The sequence below is a fragment of the Heptranchias perlo genome, chromosome 5 (assembly GCF_035084215.1).
Source record: "Heptranchias perlo isolate sHepPer1 chromosome 5, sHepPer1.hap1, whole genome shotgun sequence".
Taxonomy (NCBI): domain Eukaryota; kingdom Metazoa; phylum Chordata; class Chondrichthyes; order Hexanchiformes; family Hexanchidae; genus Heptranchias; species Heptranchias perlo.
Window position 1 is genome coordinate 14,803,917 of NC_090329.1, and position 21,156 is coordinate 14,825,072.

The 21,156-nt window shown below is 40.0% G+C and overlaps 1 protein-coding gene across 1 annotated transcript in view; it reads left to right on the forward strand.

Annotated features, from left to right (window-relative positions):
- Positions 1-21,156, forward strand: part of lmbrd1 (LMBR1 domain containing 1) — a 212,174-nt gene that overhangs the window by 140,776 nt on the left and 50,242 nt on the right. Inside the window, exons 10-13 of the mRNA XM_067984036.1 lie at positions 6,470-6,534; positions 8,952-9,054; positions 11,678-11,782; positions 13,516-13,665. Coding sequence (XP_067840137.1) covers positions 6,470-6,534; positions 8,952-9,054; positions 11,678-11,782; positions 13,516-13,665 — 423 coding nt within the window. The remainder of the gene's footprint in view (positions 1-6,469; positions 6,535-8,951; positions 9,055-11,677; positions 11,783-13,515; positions 13,666-21,156) is intronic.

The following is a 21,156-nucleotide window of genomic DNA, read 5'->3' on the forward strand; positions in this document are numbered from 1 at the left end:
GTTTCTCAGATGATGTGCTCGGTTCTGTTTCTCTCCCTGCTCCAGTATTTGTATAGATGAGTGGAAGGATAGTAGGAGCATAAAATCTAGTCAGGTAGCGCAGCGTACAATGACTGAAAGTTATGAAAATATTCATGTTGCAGTAGAAGCCACCGCTGTTAAATAATTTCAGGTACATGCAACAATTCTTTGTTTTTAATCAGCTCTTTTGGGGGGAGCAGAGGGAGGAATTCAAATTATACTTAAATTGTGCCAAAGCCCCTCCAGATGTTTTCTTATTCTGATTCAAACTTTCAATAAAATGGCGCATGACTGCATTCTCCTCTCCCTTCCCCTGCCCCTGATCAAAATGGCCACAAGGGAGTAGATAGCACTTGGGAGAATTGATGGATTGTCTCAAAACATTTATCTGCATGCAAGTGCATCAATAGAAAATCCACTTGAAAATGCATAGTGGCCTGGAAGGCTTAAATTATTTTCAGAACATTTTATGCTAGAATTTGCATGCTCTGTATAGTGAGACTTGTCACCTTAATGCAGAGATGCAGAGATTGGGAAAGTTGGAATATTAAGTTGCTGTTTTTCGAAATCTGGTGGTTCATTGTAGCCAGAGTTACTGAAGCTTAAAGTAGTTTTTTTTCCCCATCCCAACTCCTAATCATAGAATCATAGAAAATTTACAGCACAGAAGGAGGCCGTTCGGCCCATGTCCGCGCTGGTGTTTCTAATTGAGTGAATGTTGTGCGTGCGTGTGTTTGTATATGTGTAAAAAATATATAGAGAAAGAGATGTCTGTGTGAGATGGAATTTGATACCAGACTGTGACTGGAGGGGTGGTAAATTAAGTTGGAATGTGTCTTGCCCTGAGTTGAACCTACACTGCCAAGCTCTTAACTTGTAATCCGGAGATCTGAACTGGAATCATGACACAATGTTCACACTTGAGCATCCTCTAGGAAAAGGAAAACTCTGTTCAGGAGAGTCAGTCCGTTCCTGCATACATAACCACAGGTTGACAGAGGAGAGTGGCATTGATTGCACCTGTAATGATATCATTCCGTGGTCCTAACCGAGAAGAACAGCATTGATATTGGGGCTACCTGGTGAAGGGACAAGGAAGATGGCTAGGGAGAAAAAGATTACTAAAAGTTTATTTCAAATGATGATTCAGTCAGAGAGGTCATTTAATAAATGTGTACGTCACAACTTGTTAATATTGAAAAGGGACACCATAGCTTACAGTCATGATTTGATCTATAAAACTGTTGACTGTTAAAATTGTCCTACGAGCTAATCAGTTGTGCTCTGATAACATTATTTTGATGTCATTAAACCTTGACTATCAATGAATACAGTTTACTCATAATTTCATGTTGTTTAATTCACATTATTAGATAATTCACATTTTTTAATGCAAAAATAACCCTATATAAACCTTGATTGTGAAGTGTATGTGTAACATGCTGGCTTTTCTTTTATCTGGGGTAACTGTCTTGTTCTATTCTTGTTTCTGCTTGTGCACAGACTGATAGTAGTAAAGTGAATACCTTTGTTTGGTTAAAAATTGACCTTCATTACAGCATCATTGGTTTCCTAGTAGCTGAATAATCACTTCTGGGATCTAGAAACCTACTTGGAAATCTTCCATTCTGATGAACAGTCCAAGCAACATATTATCTTTCGCATTACAACAATTCCCACTGAGTTGCGGTTATAGATTATCTTGAAGTAGATTTCAGACCCCTCTATTGAGGAAAACAGCTTACATTCAACCATGTTTGTGTAATATCATGATTGTTTACATCTTTTATGATTTAAGAGCAGAAAGCTGTGGGGATTTAAACTCTTAATGTTGCTTTCCTGCTGTAAGGTTATTTACCCTTGCCACTAAATATCTTTACTGTACAAATGCCTGTGGTACTACTTTCCAAAGTAGCCAGATTACTTTTTGTTTTTAAATGAAGTTGAAAATAAACTTGGAGTGGCTTCAAATAAGCTATTGTGAAATCAATGTAGCAGTAGTGGAAGTAACATAACGTAGAGAAAGCATGAGTTCCAACAATCTAATCTCAAGATGGATCAATTAGTCTAGAGGAAAATTGACTACTAACATGGCTATTCATGACCGAGCAGGTAATGCAAGATTTTCTGACATGATAGATGCTGTGTAGCATGACTGGCAAAACCAAGGATGAAGAGCAAAATATGGTGGGGCAAGTAAGAAGGAGTGATCTAGTTAGAGGTAAATAGTTTTAGCTTGCACAAGCAGTCAACCTCAAAAGGGAGCTTGGTTCAGTGGAGAGATCTAGTGAATACAAACATAGAAAGTTAGGAAAGTACATGACTGAAAAAGTCTGTACTCGACCTTACCTGAGCCAAAAATAAATATCCCCTATCCCCAACTCCCTCAAATATCTAATCAATAGATCTATAAATTTTTCCATATTATCTGTCTCCTTGGGTACTCTGTTCCATTTAAACTGTCAATGCATCTTCCCTCTTGTTCTTGCCATGCCCCCTAGTTCTGTTCAGTTTTCACAGTTACAGTAGTGATCAATAAACATTATAAAACATAATCACATTAGTCGCCTGTCAATGCCTGATAACTTGAAGTTCAACAATTTTATTTGAAATTCACAAGCTTTCGGAGGCTTCCTCCTTCCTCAGGTGAATGTTGTGATTTCCACAACATTCACCTGAGGAAGGAGGAAGCCTCCGAAAGCTTGTGAATTTCAAATAAAATTGTTGGACTATAACTTGGTGTTGTAAAATTGTTTACAATTGTCAACCCCAGTCCATCACTGGCATCTCCACATCATGATAACTTGAAGTTAGGCCTTGCTGAGATGGAAGTATTGACCTTGTGGCAAAGGAATCACTAACTTGAAGTATATGCTGTCAGCATGTATAGTTTCCTTTTAGTAAGAATAAATATTCATGGTACAACCAAATGCTATATACATTGAAAGAGAATGTAAGGATGCAAGTGGAGGCCTTTGTAAACACCTCATTGTCAATTAACATGCAAAGTGGGTGAATGTTGGAATTTGCTGACGGCTGAAAAGTTTCAGTTGATACAGCTAGGTGAAGATGCTGACTGAGATGGCAAAATCTCCTTTAGGAATTCAAGAAAAACTTTTCAATCTTTCCCTTGGGTAATGAAATAATTGGGCAACTCATGATGAGGCGGATAGTGCGAGGTCTAAGGGAGAAACTTGCGTCAAGACACCTAAAGCAGGGTACCACTTAAGTTGAAAATAGCATAAGGGAAGATTGCATAAATCAAATTATAGTTGGGTGATGCCAAGCTTGGACTGCAAATGTTTGTAGGTTTACATCGAAGGGAGAGTCTGAGGGAAATGAAGATTCTGTAGTTTTGAAAATCCTGAGGAAAATGAGTTGGAATAGGAAAGTGATATATCTTGATTTCAACACAGTAATGATGTAGGGAGGAGGAATGGCATGTGTCGAGGAGCATATTTAGAGCTTAGGAACAAGAGAGGAATTGACCATAATACAGTACTACGTTAACTTCCTTCAGATTCACATTTTGGACATTAAATTTAGGAAAAAGAGATGGAAACTGGAGGTGAGAGAAGCATCATCTAGACAAGTTTTTTTGTATCCTAGCTGAGTTGTTTAAGTGTCGGCTTTTGAACATCCTGAGGTTGTGAAAGGCACTATATAAATGCAAGTCCTTTCCTTTCCTTGAGATAACTGGAAGATTCTTTTCACCCCCCACACCCCTGATTGGTTTGTTAAGAGAAAATAAATGAAGGCAGAGATGTGGGAGTACCAGTTTAGACCAAGAGTCTGAGGCAGAAGTCTCACACGATCACAAGACACTTGTGAATAGGGAAGCCCACTCGGCCCATCTTAATATATCCATCCAAAAGAACACAACACTTTTTACCCTCCCCCTCCTCCCCCACCTCTAATTGATATATCTTATTGTTTCTTAAATGATTCCAGGTTTTTGCCTCCACCACACTACCTGGAATTTCATTCTAAGTATTGATCGCTCCCTGTGTAAAGAAGAGTCTCCTAATGTCAGTCCTAAAGATGCTTTTTACTAGTTTGAGCCTGTGTTGTCTTGTCCTACTCCCACTATTTATTTTAAAGTAGTATTCTGGATTAACCATACAATTTGCTACTGTTTAAAGAGCAATAAGATCTCCTCTGCGATGCCTCCTTTCCAGGCTGACAAGTACAGGTTTCTCCAGTCTTCCTTCATAATTCAGACCCCTGACACTAGGGATCAGCTCTGTGGCTCTTTCCTGCACTGCCACTAGTGCTTTAATATCTCCATTGTTACCCGGTGGCCAAAGCGAGACACAGTACTCAAGGTGTGGTCTGACCAGAGCACTGTACAGTTTGATCACAACTTCCTCTAACTTGTATTCTACTGTTTTGGCTATATTGTTCAACATTCTTTTGGCTTTGTTGATTGCTTCTCTGCGATGGTTGGACGCATTGAGCATTGTCTATTAAGACTCCTAGGTCCCTTTAAATTTAATTGTTAGCTATTTCAACACCATTCGAGGAGTTTGTATTTGCCCATTTTTCTTTCCCATGTGTAATATTGTACATTTTCCTGCATTAAGTTTCATCTGCCATTGTGCAGCCATTTTTTGTTTAACTCATTCTGTAATTTTTGGGCTGCTTCCCTCGATTCCACTGCCCCTTCATGTTTGGTACGATTTGTAAATCTGACCAATTGGCATTGAGTATCTGAGTCCAAGTCATTGATCTACATTGGAAACAGCAGTGATCCCAATACTGAGCCCTGAGACACCCCAACTTTGTACTTTTCCCCACTCTGACGTTACCCTTCAACCAATAACTGTTGTTTTCTACCCTTCACCCAAGTCTTGCCCTGAATCCCCACAGCTTTCAGCTTAATTTGTAACCTTTTGTGTGGAACTTTATCAAATGCATATTTGAAGTCTTAAATACACAACGTGGTAGGATTTGCCATAGTCAACTTGGGTTTTCACTTCCTCGAAGGAAGGAAAGTGGTTGATCAGGCAGGATCTTCCCTGTCTAAAGCCATGTTGACTGCTATTTACCAGGTTGTTCCACAGATAATCCTTAAGTTTACTGTTGATAGTTTTTTGAAGTAAGACTAATGGGTCTGTACTTGTCTGTGAATGTTTTGTCACCCCACCCCACCTATCTGTTTTAAATGATTTCAATTGCTGCCTCGATATTCCTTCCAAGCTTCTTTGTTTTTCTTTGATGAAGGTGCAGCCCATCTCCTCTGTACCATTGAATGAGGTCTAAGAGTGGCGCCATCAATGTTGAGATGGACACACGAAGAACGGCCTTCAAAGAATTGAAACCTATATTTAAATTTTCCCATTTACGGTCATAGTTTTTTTAAAAGAGCTATTCAGGCATTGCACTGAGAGGGGACTGAAGGTGTGTGATCTGAAGAAATTTGATGAATATGGAGTGGAATAATTAACAAAAGAATGAAGAGAGTTAGATAATAGGTGGAGATCGCTGTTGTGTGGAAGGGAGAAGTCTGCCAAGTTTTTTCTCATAATTTAGAGGTCTCAGTCACAGAATTCACTCTTGTTGCTTGTCTCAACATTTTCAAATGCATCAATATCCTTTTGAAGGTAGAGTGACCAAAACTGCACACAGCATTGAAAATATGGCTTCACCACTGATCTATGCATTGTTACAATCACTTGATCTGTAATTAATTGACCTTTAGATTCTTCCCATATTTAATTAGTCCTGTGAGCAGGTTTACATTGACCAGACTCTGAGTGGTCAGTTACACCTCAATCCCTGTAGTCTTGTGTTTATTTACATTTAAGTTCCATGTCCCATCCATTTGTTTGGTCCAGAACTCATTTGTGTGCCATCAGTTTCCCCAAAATTTGTTTTTCTAAACTCTGTTCTGGTCTTATCACAATCAAAGCTGTCAAAATATAATGATGTGGAGATGCCGGTGATGGACTGGGGTTGACAAATGTAAAGAATCTTACAACACCAGGTTATAGTCCAACAATTTTATTTGAAAATCACAAGCTTTCGGAGGCTTTCTCCTTCGTCAGGTGAAGGAGAAAGCCTCCGAAAGCTTGTGATTTTCAAATAAAATTGTTGGACTATAACCTGGTGTTGTAAGATTCTTTACATTTGTCAAAATATAAGTTATACATTGAACACTAGAACCCAAGTGTTCATTCACTTGTTAGTTACTAATAATTTTTGGTGAGCTGCTAAATCTAATATCGCATTCATTGAAGTATCCATTTCACAACGTCTAAGAAACAGTCCCTTATCACCGCTAAGAAATTATGCTTTACAGCGCTCTTCAGTATCTCTGATCTATCTACTTTACCTTTGCTGCATTTGATTTCCTGCAGCTGCTGCCATATGCTTAAATCATGTTCTAGATGAAATATTATGGATAACTATCATGGGTGTGAACTTAACAATGTTTCTTATTTTGCAGATTGCTCTGGGGATATTTTTCATCTTGGTGGCCCTTCTGTTCATTGTTGCTCTCTTTCTGTCAAAGTAAGTTGGTCACTATTTTAGTAATCAATATCGGTTTCTTTTACAGAAGCTGATGTGTATTTCAGATTAATAATGGCTAAGAAAGATAATTTTGCCTACATTTTGGTAACTGGGACTTTCCATCTACAGCAGACCAAAAATGTGTAAATAGAAATGTTACTGTACATAGAAATTTGTTTACTTTGTATTGAGCCCAATGGATGTGGTCTCTTGAACACTGGAGTTAGAAAGTAGTGAAAATATACATGTTGGCCCTAAGTCAGAGCATTTCCAGCAGTGGCTTTTCCTCCCATCCCTACACAAGGATCTATCTGTGGCCCCATCATCATCTTCATCTACATGCTGCCCCTTGGCGACATCATCTGCAGGTCAACTTCCACATGTACACAGGTGACACCCAGCTCTACCTCATCACCACCTGTCTCGACCCTTCCACTGTCTGTGTTGCCACCCTGATTGTCTGACATCCAGTCCTGGATGAGTCGCAGTTTCCTCCAGTTAACCATTCTGAAGATTGAATCCATCGTCTTCGGCCTCCGCCACAAATTCTATTTCCTCACCACAAATTCCTTCTCCCTCCTCTGCCACTGTCTCAGGTTGTAGCCAACTGTTTGCAACTTCAGGTTCCTATTTGAGCCCAAGCTCAGATTCTGACACCATATCCATCACAAAGAATGCCTACTTCCACCTCCGTAACATCGCCTGTCTTTGTCCCTGCATCAGCTCATCTGCTGCTGAACTCCTCATATGTAGCATCTAGACTTGACTACACCAAAGCGCTCTCAGTTGGCCTCCCATCCTTCACCCTCCATAAAGTTGAACTCATCCAAAACTCTGCTGCCCATATCCTAATCCATCACCCCTGTGCTCGATGACCTACTTTGGTTCCTGGTCCCCCATCACCTTCAATTTAAAATTCTCATCCTCATGTTCAAATCGCTTCATGGTCTCGCCTCTCCCTATCTCTAACTCCTCCAGCCCTACAACCCTCCGTTAACTCTGCGTTCCTCCAAATTTGGCCTCTTGTGCATTCCCTTAGCCCTATTATTGGCGGTCGTGTCTTCAGCTGTCTAGCCCTAAGTTCTGGAATTCTCTCCCTTAACTTCCACCTCTCTCCTTTTAAGATGCTCCTTAAAACCAACCTCTGTGGCCAAGCTCTTAATCAACCCTCCTAATATCTCTTTCCTTAGCTCAATGTCAATTTTTGCCTGATTACTTTTCTGTGAAGCGCCTACTCTTAAAGGTGCTATGTAAATGCATGTTTTCGTTGCAGTTCATTAACTGAACAAAACTTAAGTAGAATTGTCTTATTGTGTGAGCAATTTAGTCTGCATTGATGTACCCTCAGAAGACACATGGATCTTGGTAATTTTGATCACCTAACCACACTCTCATGATAGACTGTGCACGTTGTCAAATATGCATAGCTAATGATGCCCAGACTCTAGTATTCCTTTTGTAAATTGAATAATTAGGTACAAATACCTATGGTTCACAATGTAAGACTCTGTCATCTCATTTGACTACTAATATTTCAATATTTGAATATTTGTTGTAGAGCTCCTAGTTGATCTGTTGCTTATGGTTCTCTACAAATGGCACTTTTCTTTATTTAGCTGGAGAAATGTATATATTCTTGTGACTTCCTGTTTGTCATGCCTATTTTCTGTTGTCACAATTTAGTCATGCTTTTGCAACATTGTTTATTGCCTAAAATGTAACACTAGTGCCTGCTTCTATTACCTTTAATAGGTAACACCTATGCCTGTTATTCAATCCTCCCACCACTAGTGCTTTGACATGAGTCCACCTTATTGCTACAAAAATCCAACTTGTCAAATATATATTAATTGAGATTTTCAGGCACCATTTGACCATTTGCTAGGAAAGTGGGTATTTAATGGGAACCACTGTCTAAATGCTGTTCCATTCCGAAAGATGGAAATTTAGGACCTTGTAAGGCTTATAAATAGAAATCTAATGGTACAACATAGTAGCAACTAATTGCGTTATTGGTAATTGTTTCAGCTTGACTTGTGTAAGTTTTTGTATATACGTTTGAAAGAAACTCCACCGTGCTTTTATCTGGCTACTCTCAGATGCTAGCAAGGCATTTGGCATTTTTCATCAGTTTTACATTTTGTCCTTTTGAGTTGCATAATTAGTTTGGCTAACTTTGCTGTTAGGAACAGCAAAGGGTCTATGTTTATTTACTGTAAAAGAATTCATAAGTTTTTGGTCATTCTTGTTGCCCCCCTGTTAGATGCTGCTTCACTGACTCATCAACTTCTCCAAGATATCGCATTGTACGATCATATACTTGTGTTCTGAAATGTGTTTTCAATAAAAAGAGGACTCTTAACCATTTGTAAAAGATCAGAGGTTAAACTGTTTTTCTTCTTTCAAATATCTTACAGCCTGGATAAAGCACTCCATTCAGTGGGTTTTGATTCCGGGTTTATAATATTTGAAACTAACTTGGCCAATCCTTTGAATGAGTTCTTGCTCGTCCTACAGACAGTAAGTATGAACATACTGCAAGACTACAAGATGAATTGCACAATAAAATGCTGCAACATATACAGATTATATTCTTGTAATTCAACTATTTACTTATTTCTATTAAGCTAGTAGTGATCCTTATTGCTGCATCACACCATGCTGTTAGTTTCAATGCACAATCCACCAATGTTCCCAGATCTATCTTGTGGTATCTCCTGTCGCTTAGTTTATATTATTTGCCTTCCCCGCTATCATTACCTTGCATTTGTTCTCATTAAATCCCATTTGCCACTTATCAGTCCATTTTCCCAATCTATCTAGAGCCCGCTGTAGTTTGTTTGCATGCTCCCTATTGTTTGAACCCCCATTCTTCTCCCTCCTCCACCTTGGTGTCCTTCTGCAAATTTAAACAGTTTTGGTTCTGTCCCGTTTCCAAATCATTTATATAAAACATAAACAGTAGTGGCCCCAGCACTGATCCAATGACACCCCATTGATGATCCTTTACCACGTCAGTGCAACTCTATTCTTAACCACCCTTTGCTTTCTCTGGTTTAGCTAATTTTCAGTCCACTTCAGAAGGTTGTCCCCACTATTCCATGCTTTGATTGCTTGTGTGGCAAGGTATCAAAGGTTTTGCTGAAATTAAATCTAAAATACTGACAACAGGCATTTTTTGCACTGAAAAAGTGAATTATCCAGTAATCTGAATTAAGCAACATTAATGACCCCACAAAGTGGGAAATGAATGCTAAAAATTTAATTACCAGATAATTTGAATTAATCAACTTTGAATAAGAGTAGACTGCACAGCACATCCATAGAATTTCAGTTGTCACCAAGATCCTTCATTTCCTTAAACTCCAGTAAATTTGTTAAGCAAAACCTTCCTCCCGTTAATCCATGCTGACTCCCTCTTGTCAGACTATACCTATCTAGGTATTTCATTATCCCGTCTTTCAGGATGCCTTGTAACATGACCCACAGCAGATGCTAGGTTCCCTGTCTTGTAGTATTGTGGATCACCCCATATCCCTTTTTAAAGATGAATGTTATGCTAGTTTCCAATCCTCTGCTCTACTCCTGTTTCTAATGATTCCCTAAAGATAGTGGCAAGGATATGACTGACCTTTGCTACCCAATTCTTTAAATACCCTTGTATGAAGACGATCTGATTTTGGTGTCTTATCTTCCCTTTACATTCCTCAGCCTGTCAATGCCTGAAAACTAAATAAAACTGAGCCTCAAATGCCACAGCTATATTTTTTAAAATTGATACACAAGATTACTATTTTAAGATTGCTATCTCATCTTGAGCATCAGAATGGTTTCAACACTTGGCAGCTTCGAGGTGTCGCGTATTCACTATTTAAATAGTTTTAGTACTGTAGGTTCTCTTGTCTTTTTTAAAAAAAAGAGAAACTTGAATATTTGTTGTGCCATATATTTAACTGAGGTTGCCCTCTAATTTTGCTTAAGCTTCCCCCACCCCCGCACTCTTGCCTTTCTTCTGAAGGCAGTGGTAATTTTTCATTTGTGACCATGGGTTAATTATCTGGACAATTATCTGGCCATCAAAGCCAAAGCCAAAGCCAACTTTCTGCATAGAGGCGGCACCAGCTAAGCAGATGTCACTGGATTGCCATTGAGCAGGAACCCTAACTGATTTATTTTGGTGTTCCCTCTGTCCCACCTGGGATGTCGAGGCTAACTGTAGGACCCCTCAGCTGAAACCAGCTCCTTCAGCCTAGAAATGGAACCCAAGACTTCTTGGCACCTACTAATATTTGAAAGTTTACTGCTTAATCCACCTTGATTCCAGCAAAATTGACATTAAATAGTAGTAACTGAAATTGTCAAAAACTATTTAAATTTAACATCTAAATTGTCACATACTTGTGACTATTCTGATTTAAGTTACAAAGGCAGTTATATGTACTTTGTTTTTAAGAAGCAGCATAGCTACATAGAAAGCAAAGAAGTGCTCTGTGCATTTGTAGCCACTCTCCCACTACCCTGCAGCTCACCACCTTGTTGCAGCATTTGACTGGTGTGTTTTAATGATCTGGTAGCCACAGCAGGGTCTGTGGGGTGGTACTTGGGGTTGAGAGTTTTCCATTCTGTTTAGATTGGGCATGTAAATAAAGATGCATTTATGGCTCACACACTGTTGAGAGTTATCAGTTTCAGTCTTCAGCTTTGTAAATGCTCAGATTATTGGATGCTCCTCACAAGTTTCTGATGACATCTGTGTTCATATTGCCTTTAGGGCCAAAGTTTTGATTCTAAAAATTAGTGTTTTTTTGTTTCCGTTGCTACTGTTTTTATTGTTGCTCCTGAATATTCCCAGGGAATGTGGCTCGTTTCTAATTAAAACTTTCCAGACTTCAGATTATTGAAGACAAACATGTAAAAACCTAAACTGCAAATTCCACTTCCAAGTAATTTGTCTCTAAGTCAAACAATCTGAATTCGCAAACATTAGTTAAGTAATGCGGATTTTAAATGGCCTGACACTATTCATAACAACACTATGCTATTTTGTTTGTTTTGCTGCAGTTTAATTGTATGTAACTATAGTTACAAATTATTTCTTTTTCTAAACACAGAATCTAGCTTCTGCCTTTTCCTTCCCCTTCAGGTTTTCCCATTGGACTATATCCTAATTGCTATCATTACAATGTACCTTGTCTTCACTTCCATGGCAGGGATCCGAAACATGGGCATCTGGTTTTTCTGGATCAGGGTATTTTCATTTTTGGTCTATATGTGTTAGATGTCTATGTGTGGGGTGGGAGGGAGGGAAGAATAAGGAGAACAAATGAAGACCACACCAGTAAATTTCGATGGTAAAACAAACAATAACTGATATTGCTGTACATAGAATGAACAGCACAGAACCAGGCCATTTGGTCCAATAGGTCCATGCCAGTGTTTATGCTCCACACGAGCCTCCATCCAACCCCATCAACATATGCTTCTATTCCTTTCTCCCTCGTGTTTATCTAGTTTCCCCTTAAATACATCTATGCTTAACTCAGCTACTCCTGTGGTAGCAAGTTCCACATTCTAACCACTCTGTGGATAAAGAAGTTTCTCCTGAATTCCCTATTGGATTTATTAGTGACTATCTTATATTTATGGCCCTTAGTTCTGGTCTCCCCTGCAAGTGGATACATCTACTCTTATCAAACCCTTTCATAAGGGCAATTAATTCAAGGACAATTAGGGATGGGCAATAAATTGCCTTGCCAGCGACGCCCACGTCCCATGAACGAATTTTAAAAAATGTCACCCCTCAATCTTTTTTCTAAAGAAAACAGCCCCAGCCTGTTCAGTCTTTCCTGATAGGTATGACCTCTCACTTCTGGTATCATCCTAGTACATCTTTTTTGCACCTTCTCCAGTGCCTCTATATCCTTTTTATAACATAATATGGAGACCAGAACTGTTCACAGTACTCCCAAGTGTGGTCTAACCAAGGTTCTATACAAGTTTAACATAACTTCCCTGCTTTTCAATTCTACCCCTTTAGAAATGAACCCCAATGCTTTGTTTGCTTTTTTTTATGGCCTTATTAACCTGCATCACTACTTTGTGATTTGTATATCTGTACCCCCAGATCCCTCTGCTCCTCTAACCCATTTAGACACTTATTTTTCAAGGAGTATGTGGCCTCCTTATTCTTCCTACCAAAATGTACCACCTCACCCTTATCTATATTGAAATCTACTGTCAGAATTTCTGCCTATGGAGCACTGTAAAATCCAGTGTATTGAGGAATGCCGCTTGTGTTCTCTCAGTACAGGTAGCTGACTTGTAGCATTTTGCCAAAAATGGTAATCGCAAACAACACTGGGATCCATAATTTTGGATTTTATGGTCTCTGGTTTGCACGGGCAGGGAAGGTTAGACCAGAGAAGGTTCATGATTGTATCTTCCTACAGTAACTTTTCACCTACTTCGTAAGTGTCACCACTCCTTCAGTGAACCTTAAATTGGATATGCTCATAAATAAAACTTAGGAAGTTGGAGGAATGGAAGATTTGGTGAAATTATGTAAAGTAATTCCAAAAAAAACTTTCAAAATGGTGTAATAGTTCAGTTAATGTTATAGAAATAAACTTACTCAAAGTCTAAATAGCTTTATTACTGTACTCGGCCTCATAATGCATGAGAAACTTTTTTTTTGAAGAAACCAGCCCAGCAAGCCTGGAATTCCATCCTGGCATTTTAAGGTTAGACTAAAATTGTAAATTCTTCATTCTTTGAGCTGTTTTATGTGAGAATTTCATTTGATGTCTCTACCATTTTTTAATTTAAGTGCTTATAAAATGTTTGCATACGTTTGTTGTGCAGGATAATATTGAAGAATTCAGTGTTACTGGTGGCAATGAGGAGCGCTTAACATATAAATAACGCAAGTAAATATGGTGCTTTAAAATCTCCCTTTGTTCTTTTCTCGCCTCTTGCAAATAGTTGTACAAGATTAGACCAGGCCGAACACGTCCTCAAGCTCTTCTTTTCCTTTGTATGATTCTGCTGCTGATGGTTCTGCACACAAGTTATATGGTCTACAGTCTTGCACCACAGTACGTTATGTATGGAAGCCAAAAGTACCAAGAGCATGTAAGTGCTGTCTAATTATGTGTTCATCCTTTCCCTAGGTCAGCTGTTCATCCTTTTATATGTCGGTCCACTTTGACTTGGTCTATCTTTCTGACATCCATCAGACCACAAGATAAATGTAGTTGAGGGAGAACATTCAGCCTATTTCAGCAAATCCATCCAGTGAGTGGAAAAACACTTGCAGTCCCCCATCACAATGGCCCAGAATTTGCTGTAGCCGGTCAACGAACGGCGACCGGTGCTAATTAGACTTGGCCACGCCCGTTTAATTTCCATTATATTTTGCACCTCAAGTTGCTGAATCTGTAAGATGGAAACGGTGCGGCGCCCTTTACAGGGCATCTGGGATCTGTGTGAACAAGGCAAGCAACTGTGCATCTCAACAACAACATGCATTTATATAACACCTTTAACGTAGCAAAACATCCCAAGGCACTTCACAGGAGCGTTATCAAACAAAATTTGACACCCAGCCACATAAGGAAATATTAGGACAGGTGTCCAAAAACTTGATCAAAGAGGTAGGTTTTAAGGAACGTCTTTAAAGGAGGAGAGAGGGGTTGTGAGGTTAAGGAACAAATTCCAGAATTTAGGGCCTAGGCAGCTAATGGCACGGCTGCCAATGGTGGAGCAATTAAAATCGGGGATGCACAAGAGGCCAGAATTGGAGGAGCGCAGAGATCTTGGAGGGTTATAGGGATGGAGGAGGTCACAGAGATAGGGAGGGGTTTGAAAACAAAGATGAGAATTTTTAAATTGCTGGACCGGGAGCCAATGTAGGTCAGCGAGCACAGGGATGATGGGGGAGCAGGACTTGGTGCGCGTTAGGATACGGGCAGTAGCTTTTTGGATGAACTGAAGTTTGTGGAGGGTGGAAGATGGGAGGCCAGCCAGGACAGCATTAGAATAGTCCAGTCCAGCGGTAACAAAGGCATGGATGAGGATTTCAGCAGGAGATGAGCTGAGGCGGGGCAGAGACGGGCGATATAATGGGGGTGGAAGTAGGCAGTTTTGGTGATGGAGCGGATATGTGGTCGGAAGCTCATCTCGGGGTCAAATAGGACACCAAAGTTGCGCGCGGTCTGGTTCAGCCTCAGACTGTGGTCAGGGAGAGGGATGGAGTTGGTGGCTGGGGAATGGAGTTTATGGCATGGACCAAAGACAATGACTTCAGTCTTCCCAATATTTAGTTGGAAGAAATTTCAGCTCATCCAGTAATGGCTATCGGACAAGCAGTGTGACAAGTGAGACAGTTGGAGGGGTTGAGAGGTTGTGGTGAGGTAGAGCTGGGTGTAGTCAGCGTACATGTGGAACCTGACGTGTTTTTGGATGATGTCGCCGAGGGGCAGCATGTAGATGAGAAATAGGATTAACCAATCAGATTGAAAGATTGTTAAATGAACAGCGCAGAGTCTGAACAAGGAAGTGTAAGTTAGAATAGTGAATTCAATGTCAAATCAGGTACAGAAAGAAAGATTAGATTAAGAGAGAGAAAAAAAGAGACAAAGTTTAAAAAAAAATTATTTTTTTTATATCTCCAATAACTAAAACCTGAAGGAATGAGTCTACATACTTGTAATAGTTAATTTTCTGTGCCAGAGAGGTTGTTTGGCAGTGATTAACACTTATCACGCCGTTAAAAGGGTACTTAGACGGAAAGGAACAGGCTCTAACTTTCTGTGGTGAGTTTAGTTCATATCTACCACACAAATACAGGAACTTAATGCCGTTCAATGGTGAGTCAGACAGCGAGGTGCCGTTTTCGTGAAGTTAATGGCAGAGTGGTGCATCTCGAACAGCAACTTCTGGATTTTCACGATTAACTGAGCATCTGCCCTCGCCTGAAGTTGCTGTGCGATTTGTGCATAAATAATGGTGAGCGCCATTAGCCTCACCGTTATTTTGGCAGCAAATTCTGGGCCATCATTTAATTGAATCTCAGGTTTTGGCTTCCGCTGCCTTATCCTAAAATAATTTCAAGTGTTGACCACTCTGGGTGAAGTTCTTCCCCTTGAGTTCCCATTTGGCACCTCACCAACTTTAGCATATGCCCCATTGTTCTAATGTCTTGGCTTACCTTGCAGTCGTGATCTGGATGTTGAGACGCAATGCAATTTTTTTTCCAACCTAATTTTGCAATCCATAGTTTTCTATTAAAAAGTGCACACTTGAGCAGAGCAAAACTCAAAGAATAATTTTGTGAATGTGTATATAGAAACTTTAAAATGCAGAAATAAAAGCAGAGATTGAAAGTGCACAGCAGGTCAGTCAGCACCTGGAATGAGGGTTAACATTCTTGGTGGACCCTTTCATTAAAACTAGCATGCATGCGCTGGAGACGCCCCTTTTTAGAAAAGCAATCTGGGAAGGGAAGAATAACTAAAACCAATAAAACAAAACTTGCAGATGTTGGAACAAAAACAGAAAATGCTGAGTATTTCCATGGAAGAATAACTGTCCTTCTTGTTTTGTACAGTTATAGAAAGAGGCTGGTCTAGCCTGACCATGCCAGTTCTGATTAAACCCTGCCTCCCCACCCAAAGCATTAACTTGTTAGCTTCCTCTTTCAGATACTTACTAATCTGATGTGTACTTACAGCATTTTCTTGTTTTCTGGTTTTATAACTTGGTACAATGGCATAGATGCAAATGGAGAGAGATTGCAGAACTCTGAGTTACAGAAGGATCTGGGTGTCCTAGCACATGAATCACAATAAGTTAGTATGCAGGTACAGCAAGTGATTAGGAAGGCAAATGGAATGTTGTCATTTATTGCAAGGGGAATGGAATATAAAAGTAGAAATGTTTTGCTACAGTTGTACAGGGCATTGGTGAGACCACATCTAGAATACTGTGTGCAGTTTTGGTCTCCTTATTTAAGAAAGGACATAGTTGCTTTGGAGGCGGTTCAGAGAAGGTTCACTCGACTGATTCCTGGGATGAGGGGGTTATCTTATGAGGAAAGGTTGGACAAGTTGAGCCTGCATCCATTGGACTTTAGATGAATGAGAGGTGATCTTATTGAAACATGTAAGATCCTGAGGGGGTTAGAAGGGGTAGATGCTGAGAAGATGTTTCCCCTTGTGGGAGAGACTAGAACTAGGGGCCACAGTTTAAAAATAAGGGGTCTCCCATTTAAGACAGAGATGAGGAGAATTTTTTTCTCTTGAAGGTCGTAAATCTGTGGCACTCCTTTTCCCAAAGAGCGGTGGAGGCAGGGTCATTGAATATTTTGAAGACCGAGTCAGATAGATTCCTGATTAACGAGGGAGTCAAAGGTTATAGTAGGTAGATGAAAAAGTAGGGTTGAGGTCACAATCAGATCAGCCATGATCTTATCAAATGGCAGAGAAGGCTCGAGGGACCGAATGGCCTACTCCTGCTCTTAACTAACATACGAATTATGAGTTAAGTGGCTATAATGCAGCATTAAGCACCTCAGCAGTGCTCCATCCACACAGTGCCTGCTCCAAACGGGCACTGAGGGGAAGCTGCCATTAAAGTGTTAGAAAATTTGAACCACCTTCTCCCATGCCAGGACAGTGTCTGACTCATAATGATCAACCAGCACCTTTTCACTGGCCACTGGCATTTCACAGTGTGGCTGTGACATTCCCAGCATATCATGAGAGACACGTCCAAAGCAGTGGTAAATTATGCAAAAGGAGGGGCCGCTTTTTCCAGCAAAGCCAGTCCATTTGTACATAGGTGCTTACTCCAGCCACATTATTGGCCATGCTCTGTACAATTTTGGGCACCCTGATTCCAATAAGACATTGATCTGTTGGAGAGATTTCAGAGAAGAGCTGCAGGACTTGGAGCCCTAAATTGTGAAGAGAGATTTATTTTCAGTAAGGAAGCTTAGGGTTAGGCCCAAGATCTTCAAAATGCTGAGAACTGCAGATAATGTGGATGTAAAGCATGTTTAACTTGGACTAAGCATCCAGAACTGATATTTTAAAATTAACAAGCCTCAGGTGAGAGTAAATAAATTCATGCCACATTTCCACACTCACCCTTATGGATATGGGCAGACTGCCAGCAAAAGCGGCTAATGCTATGAGTTAATTAAGAACATAAGAAATTGGAGCGGGAGTAGGCCACCCGGCCCCTTGAGCCTGCTCCGCCATTCAACAAGATCATGGCTGATCTTCTACCTCAACGCCATTTTCCTGCACTATCCCCATATCCTTTGGTGCCTTTAATATCTAGAAATCTTTCGATCTCTGTTTTGAATGTACTCAATGTCTGAGCCTCCACAGCCCTCTGGGGTAGAGAATTCCAAAGGTTCACCTCCCTCTGAGTGAAGAAATTTCTCCTCATCTCAGTCCTAAATGGCCTACCCCTTATTCCCCTGGTTCTAGACTCCCCAGCCAGGGGAAATATCCTCCTTGCATCTACCCTGTCGAGCCCTGTAAGAATTTTGTATGTTTCGATGAGATCACCTCTTATTCTTCTAAACTCTAGAGGCTATGGGCCTAGTCTACTCAATCTCTCCTCATACAACAATCGTGCCATCCCAGGAATCAGTCTGGTGAACCTTTGTTGCACTCCATATGTGGCAAATATATCCTTTCTTAGGTAAGGAGACCAAATTGTACACAATACTCCAGGTGCGGCCTCACCAAGGTCCTGTATAATTGCAGTAAGACATCTTTACTCCTGGACTCAAATCCTCTTGTAATAAAGGCCAATATACCATTTCCTTGAAAAAGAGTCTGATAAATATCTTGGTTATAAATAGGACTGTAGATTATATGGAAAAGTATAGATGTAGATGATCGAACTGTACAGAACCTTCTGCTGGAAACATGGAAAGCACCTGGATTAGCTTGAATGACTAAAGTGATAAAGATATTCAGCCGTTTTCTTGAATTTGTTTACAGGTGAAGGAGAAAGTCTGCAAAACTTTCCCTCAGGATGTTAAATGGGGTAGAATCTGGGCCACACGGTACATGGTCAGTGGTTGAAACAGGGTTGATCCTAATGACTGCCCCTCTTTCATACTTGTTGTTAAATGGAGGAGAAGAGGGACATGATCCCTTTAAGAGTTCAATGCTACGTTCACATTGTATGATTGGTGTGTAGTCTTTTCCCTCTCCAAATGTTGTGTGCACAAGGTCTTTTTGTGGCATTTCACAATTTCTTCTTTCTCCTCCAGTGTATTGTCTGCAAGGGAACCAAGAAAATGTCTCCTTTTGCTGTTTAAATTCAGTCATGCTAAGCTGTGTTTAAGTATTGCCGACAGTTATTTGTAAAATTTGTACAAGATTTTTTGAAATCAATTTTTGATTTAGAGCAAGTTTTTTTAAAACTCAGCAGTGTAGACTCTGCTGCATAGTGTTAATTTGGTAGAAAGTGCGATTCAAATTATCAAGTAGCCAGACCTAAAGTCAATTTTCAGTAAATTCCTATTTAATACATTTAAACAGATTGCATGTTTACAACACTTGCTCTCATTTTCAAAATCTGGGTTTATCTAGTGCAAGTTACACAATATTAGTGATTTTCAAATTTTTTGGTTGGACCACTCACGAATATTGACTCAATCCTGCTCTAACTTCCGAAAGACAGTGTCAGCTACCCAGAGGAAAACAGTGCTGCCGTTGCAGAAAATGTTTTATTGGTATAAAACAACACAAATAATGTGGACACTTTTTTGAAAATTTATGTGCTTGGGTAATCTCTAAGTCCATGTCTGAAATTGTCTCTGTGTCTCATTTGTCACAGTGCTTATTTTCATTTTCTTGCCTCCAAATGCTTCCTGTCATTTTACTTGTAGAGGCTGGACAGTGTATGCAACGAGAACTAAAAAAGTATTTTTTGTGATGATATGCTTGGTAATATGTTTGGGTAGTTGACTTTCTCCCAAGTTCTTCGGCTAATTGTGAACTATGAAGGTAGATCAAAGCTCATTCAACTAATTAGCTTGTGGACAATGTGCCTCAGCCCTCGCAAAGCATTTTAGTTTGAATCTGATTGCTTAAGACAGCAAGCACTTTGACACTGGTGCTCCACGCTGACCTAAGTATTAAGTTGTTGAGGTTCTCACCTCCTAAATGCTATACTTTTTCTATTAAGAAACCTAGATGAAGGGCCAAAGCCCACAGTGCAGGGCACCACCAACGTTGACATGAGTTGGGGGATGCCAAACTTGCCTATAGATTGTTGGAGGAAGGGAAGACTAAGGGAAGTAAAGAGTTTGAATTTTGAAGTCCTGCAAAAGAATAACATTGAGTAGGAGATTGTGCAGTGAATCTTGGGAATGCAAGGAAGAGGAAATAAACTATTAGGACATCGTCCTGCTTTGGCAGAATCCATATGCAGTGGTCAACCAAATGAATGTCAGATTTGGTATAGTTCTCCTCTTTAACCATTAGTTAAACCTAAGTTTTTAACTTAAAAAGACTTGAACTAAAGAAGAAACATTTCCCATCTTTATTTGTTACAAGCACAGCAATAGCATATGTTCCAGGTTTAGTGCAAATACACACTATTGATAGAATCAGTGTAATCTATAAAGAACAAGGAAAAAAATCTAGCTGTAGAATTAATTTACTGCTGCATTGTATTTGTTTTGATATTTTCAGCTTTCACACATTTAACCTTGCCTCAAGACCGCCTGTTTCAAGGTTGTTTTGTACTTGTAGCTTTGTTGAGCTTGCGGCCTTGGGGATGGGGTTGATATTAAGAGTAAAGTGCCTGCCTCCCAGCCAGATGGTGTTTGAGTCCCAGAGCTGCTAGTCACACAATTGGTCTGTTGTAGTAGGAATTTTATTAATTCTAGGTCAGGCTGCTCTATGGGAAAGTAGATCATAATGTCGGGGTGTTTTAACTACGGTGGAAGGAAAAGTTGGCCTAATTTTGTTAGCTCTGCTCTAAATGCACCTACTCATTTCTCAGTTGTAACAAGAGTTCCATGAATGGAAGTTGGTGAAGAAGTTCCAGGAAAATAGTTCAGCCAGCAGTGTCTCAGAGGCACTAGTAAATATAGTTGCACATTGGGGAGTGGTAAGTTATGCAAATATATTGCAATGCTGTTGTCGCAAACTTGAATAAGTTATGACCAGTTATTGAGATGCTAGCCCACTTTGCATTTAAACATATATTTTGCAAAGTTAGCTTGATAAAGCTGGTGATATAGTCAACAATAGAGGCAACAATTTGATTGCATTCCCCATTATGGGAATTGATAGAGCCAGTTTAGTATGGGGGGTGGGGGCAGTGCAAGAGTTGCTGTCTACCAGGAAGAATCAGGAAAGGCTAACCAAGGGTATGAGCAAGATTGGGATGAACCTGGAAGATCAATGCATGCAGCAGAGAAATAGGTCTTAGAAGTGTTGGGCTAGAAATCGCTCACCTTGGGGCTCTGTATTGCAATGGCGTCCTTGCTCTCCGCCGGCGAATCCAGGAAGCAAGTTCGTGAATGTGCACTAAAACCCGGAAATCATGAACTTGCTCCCATTGGTTCGCTGGTGGTTTGACAGTTCT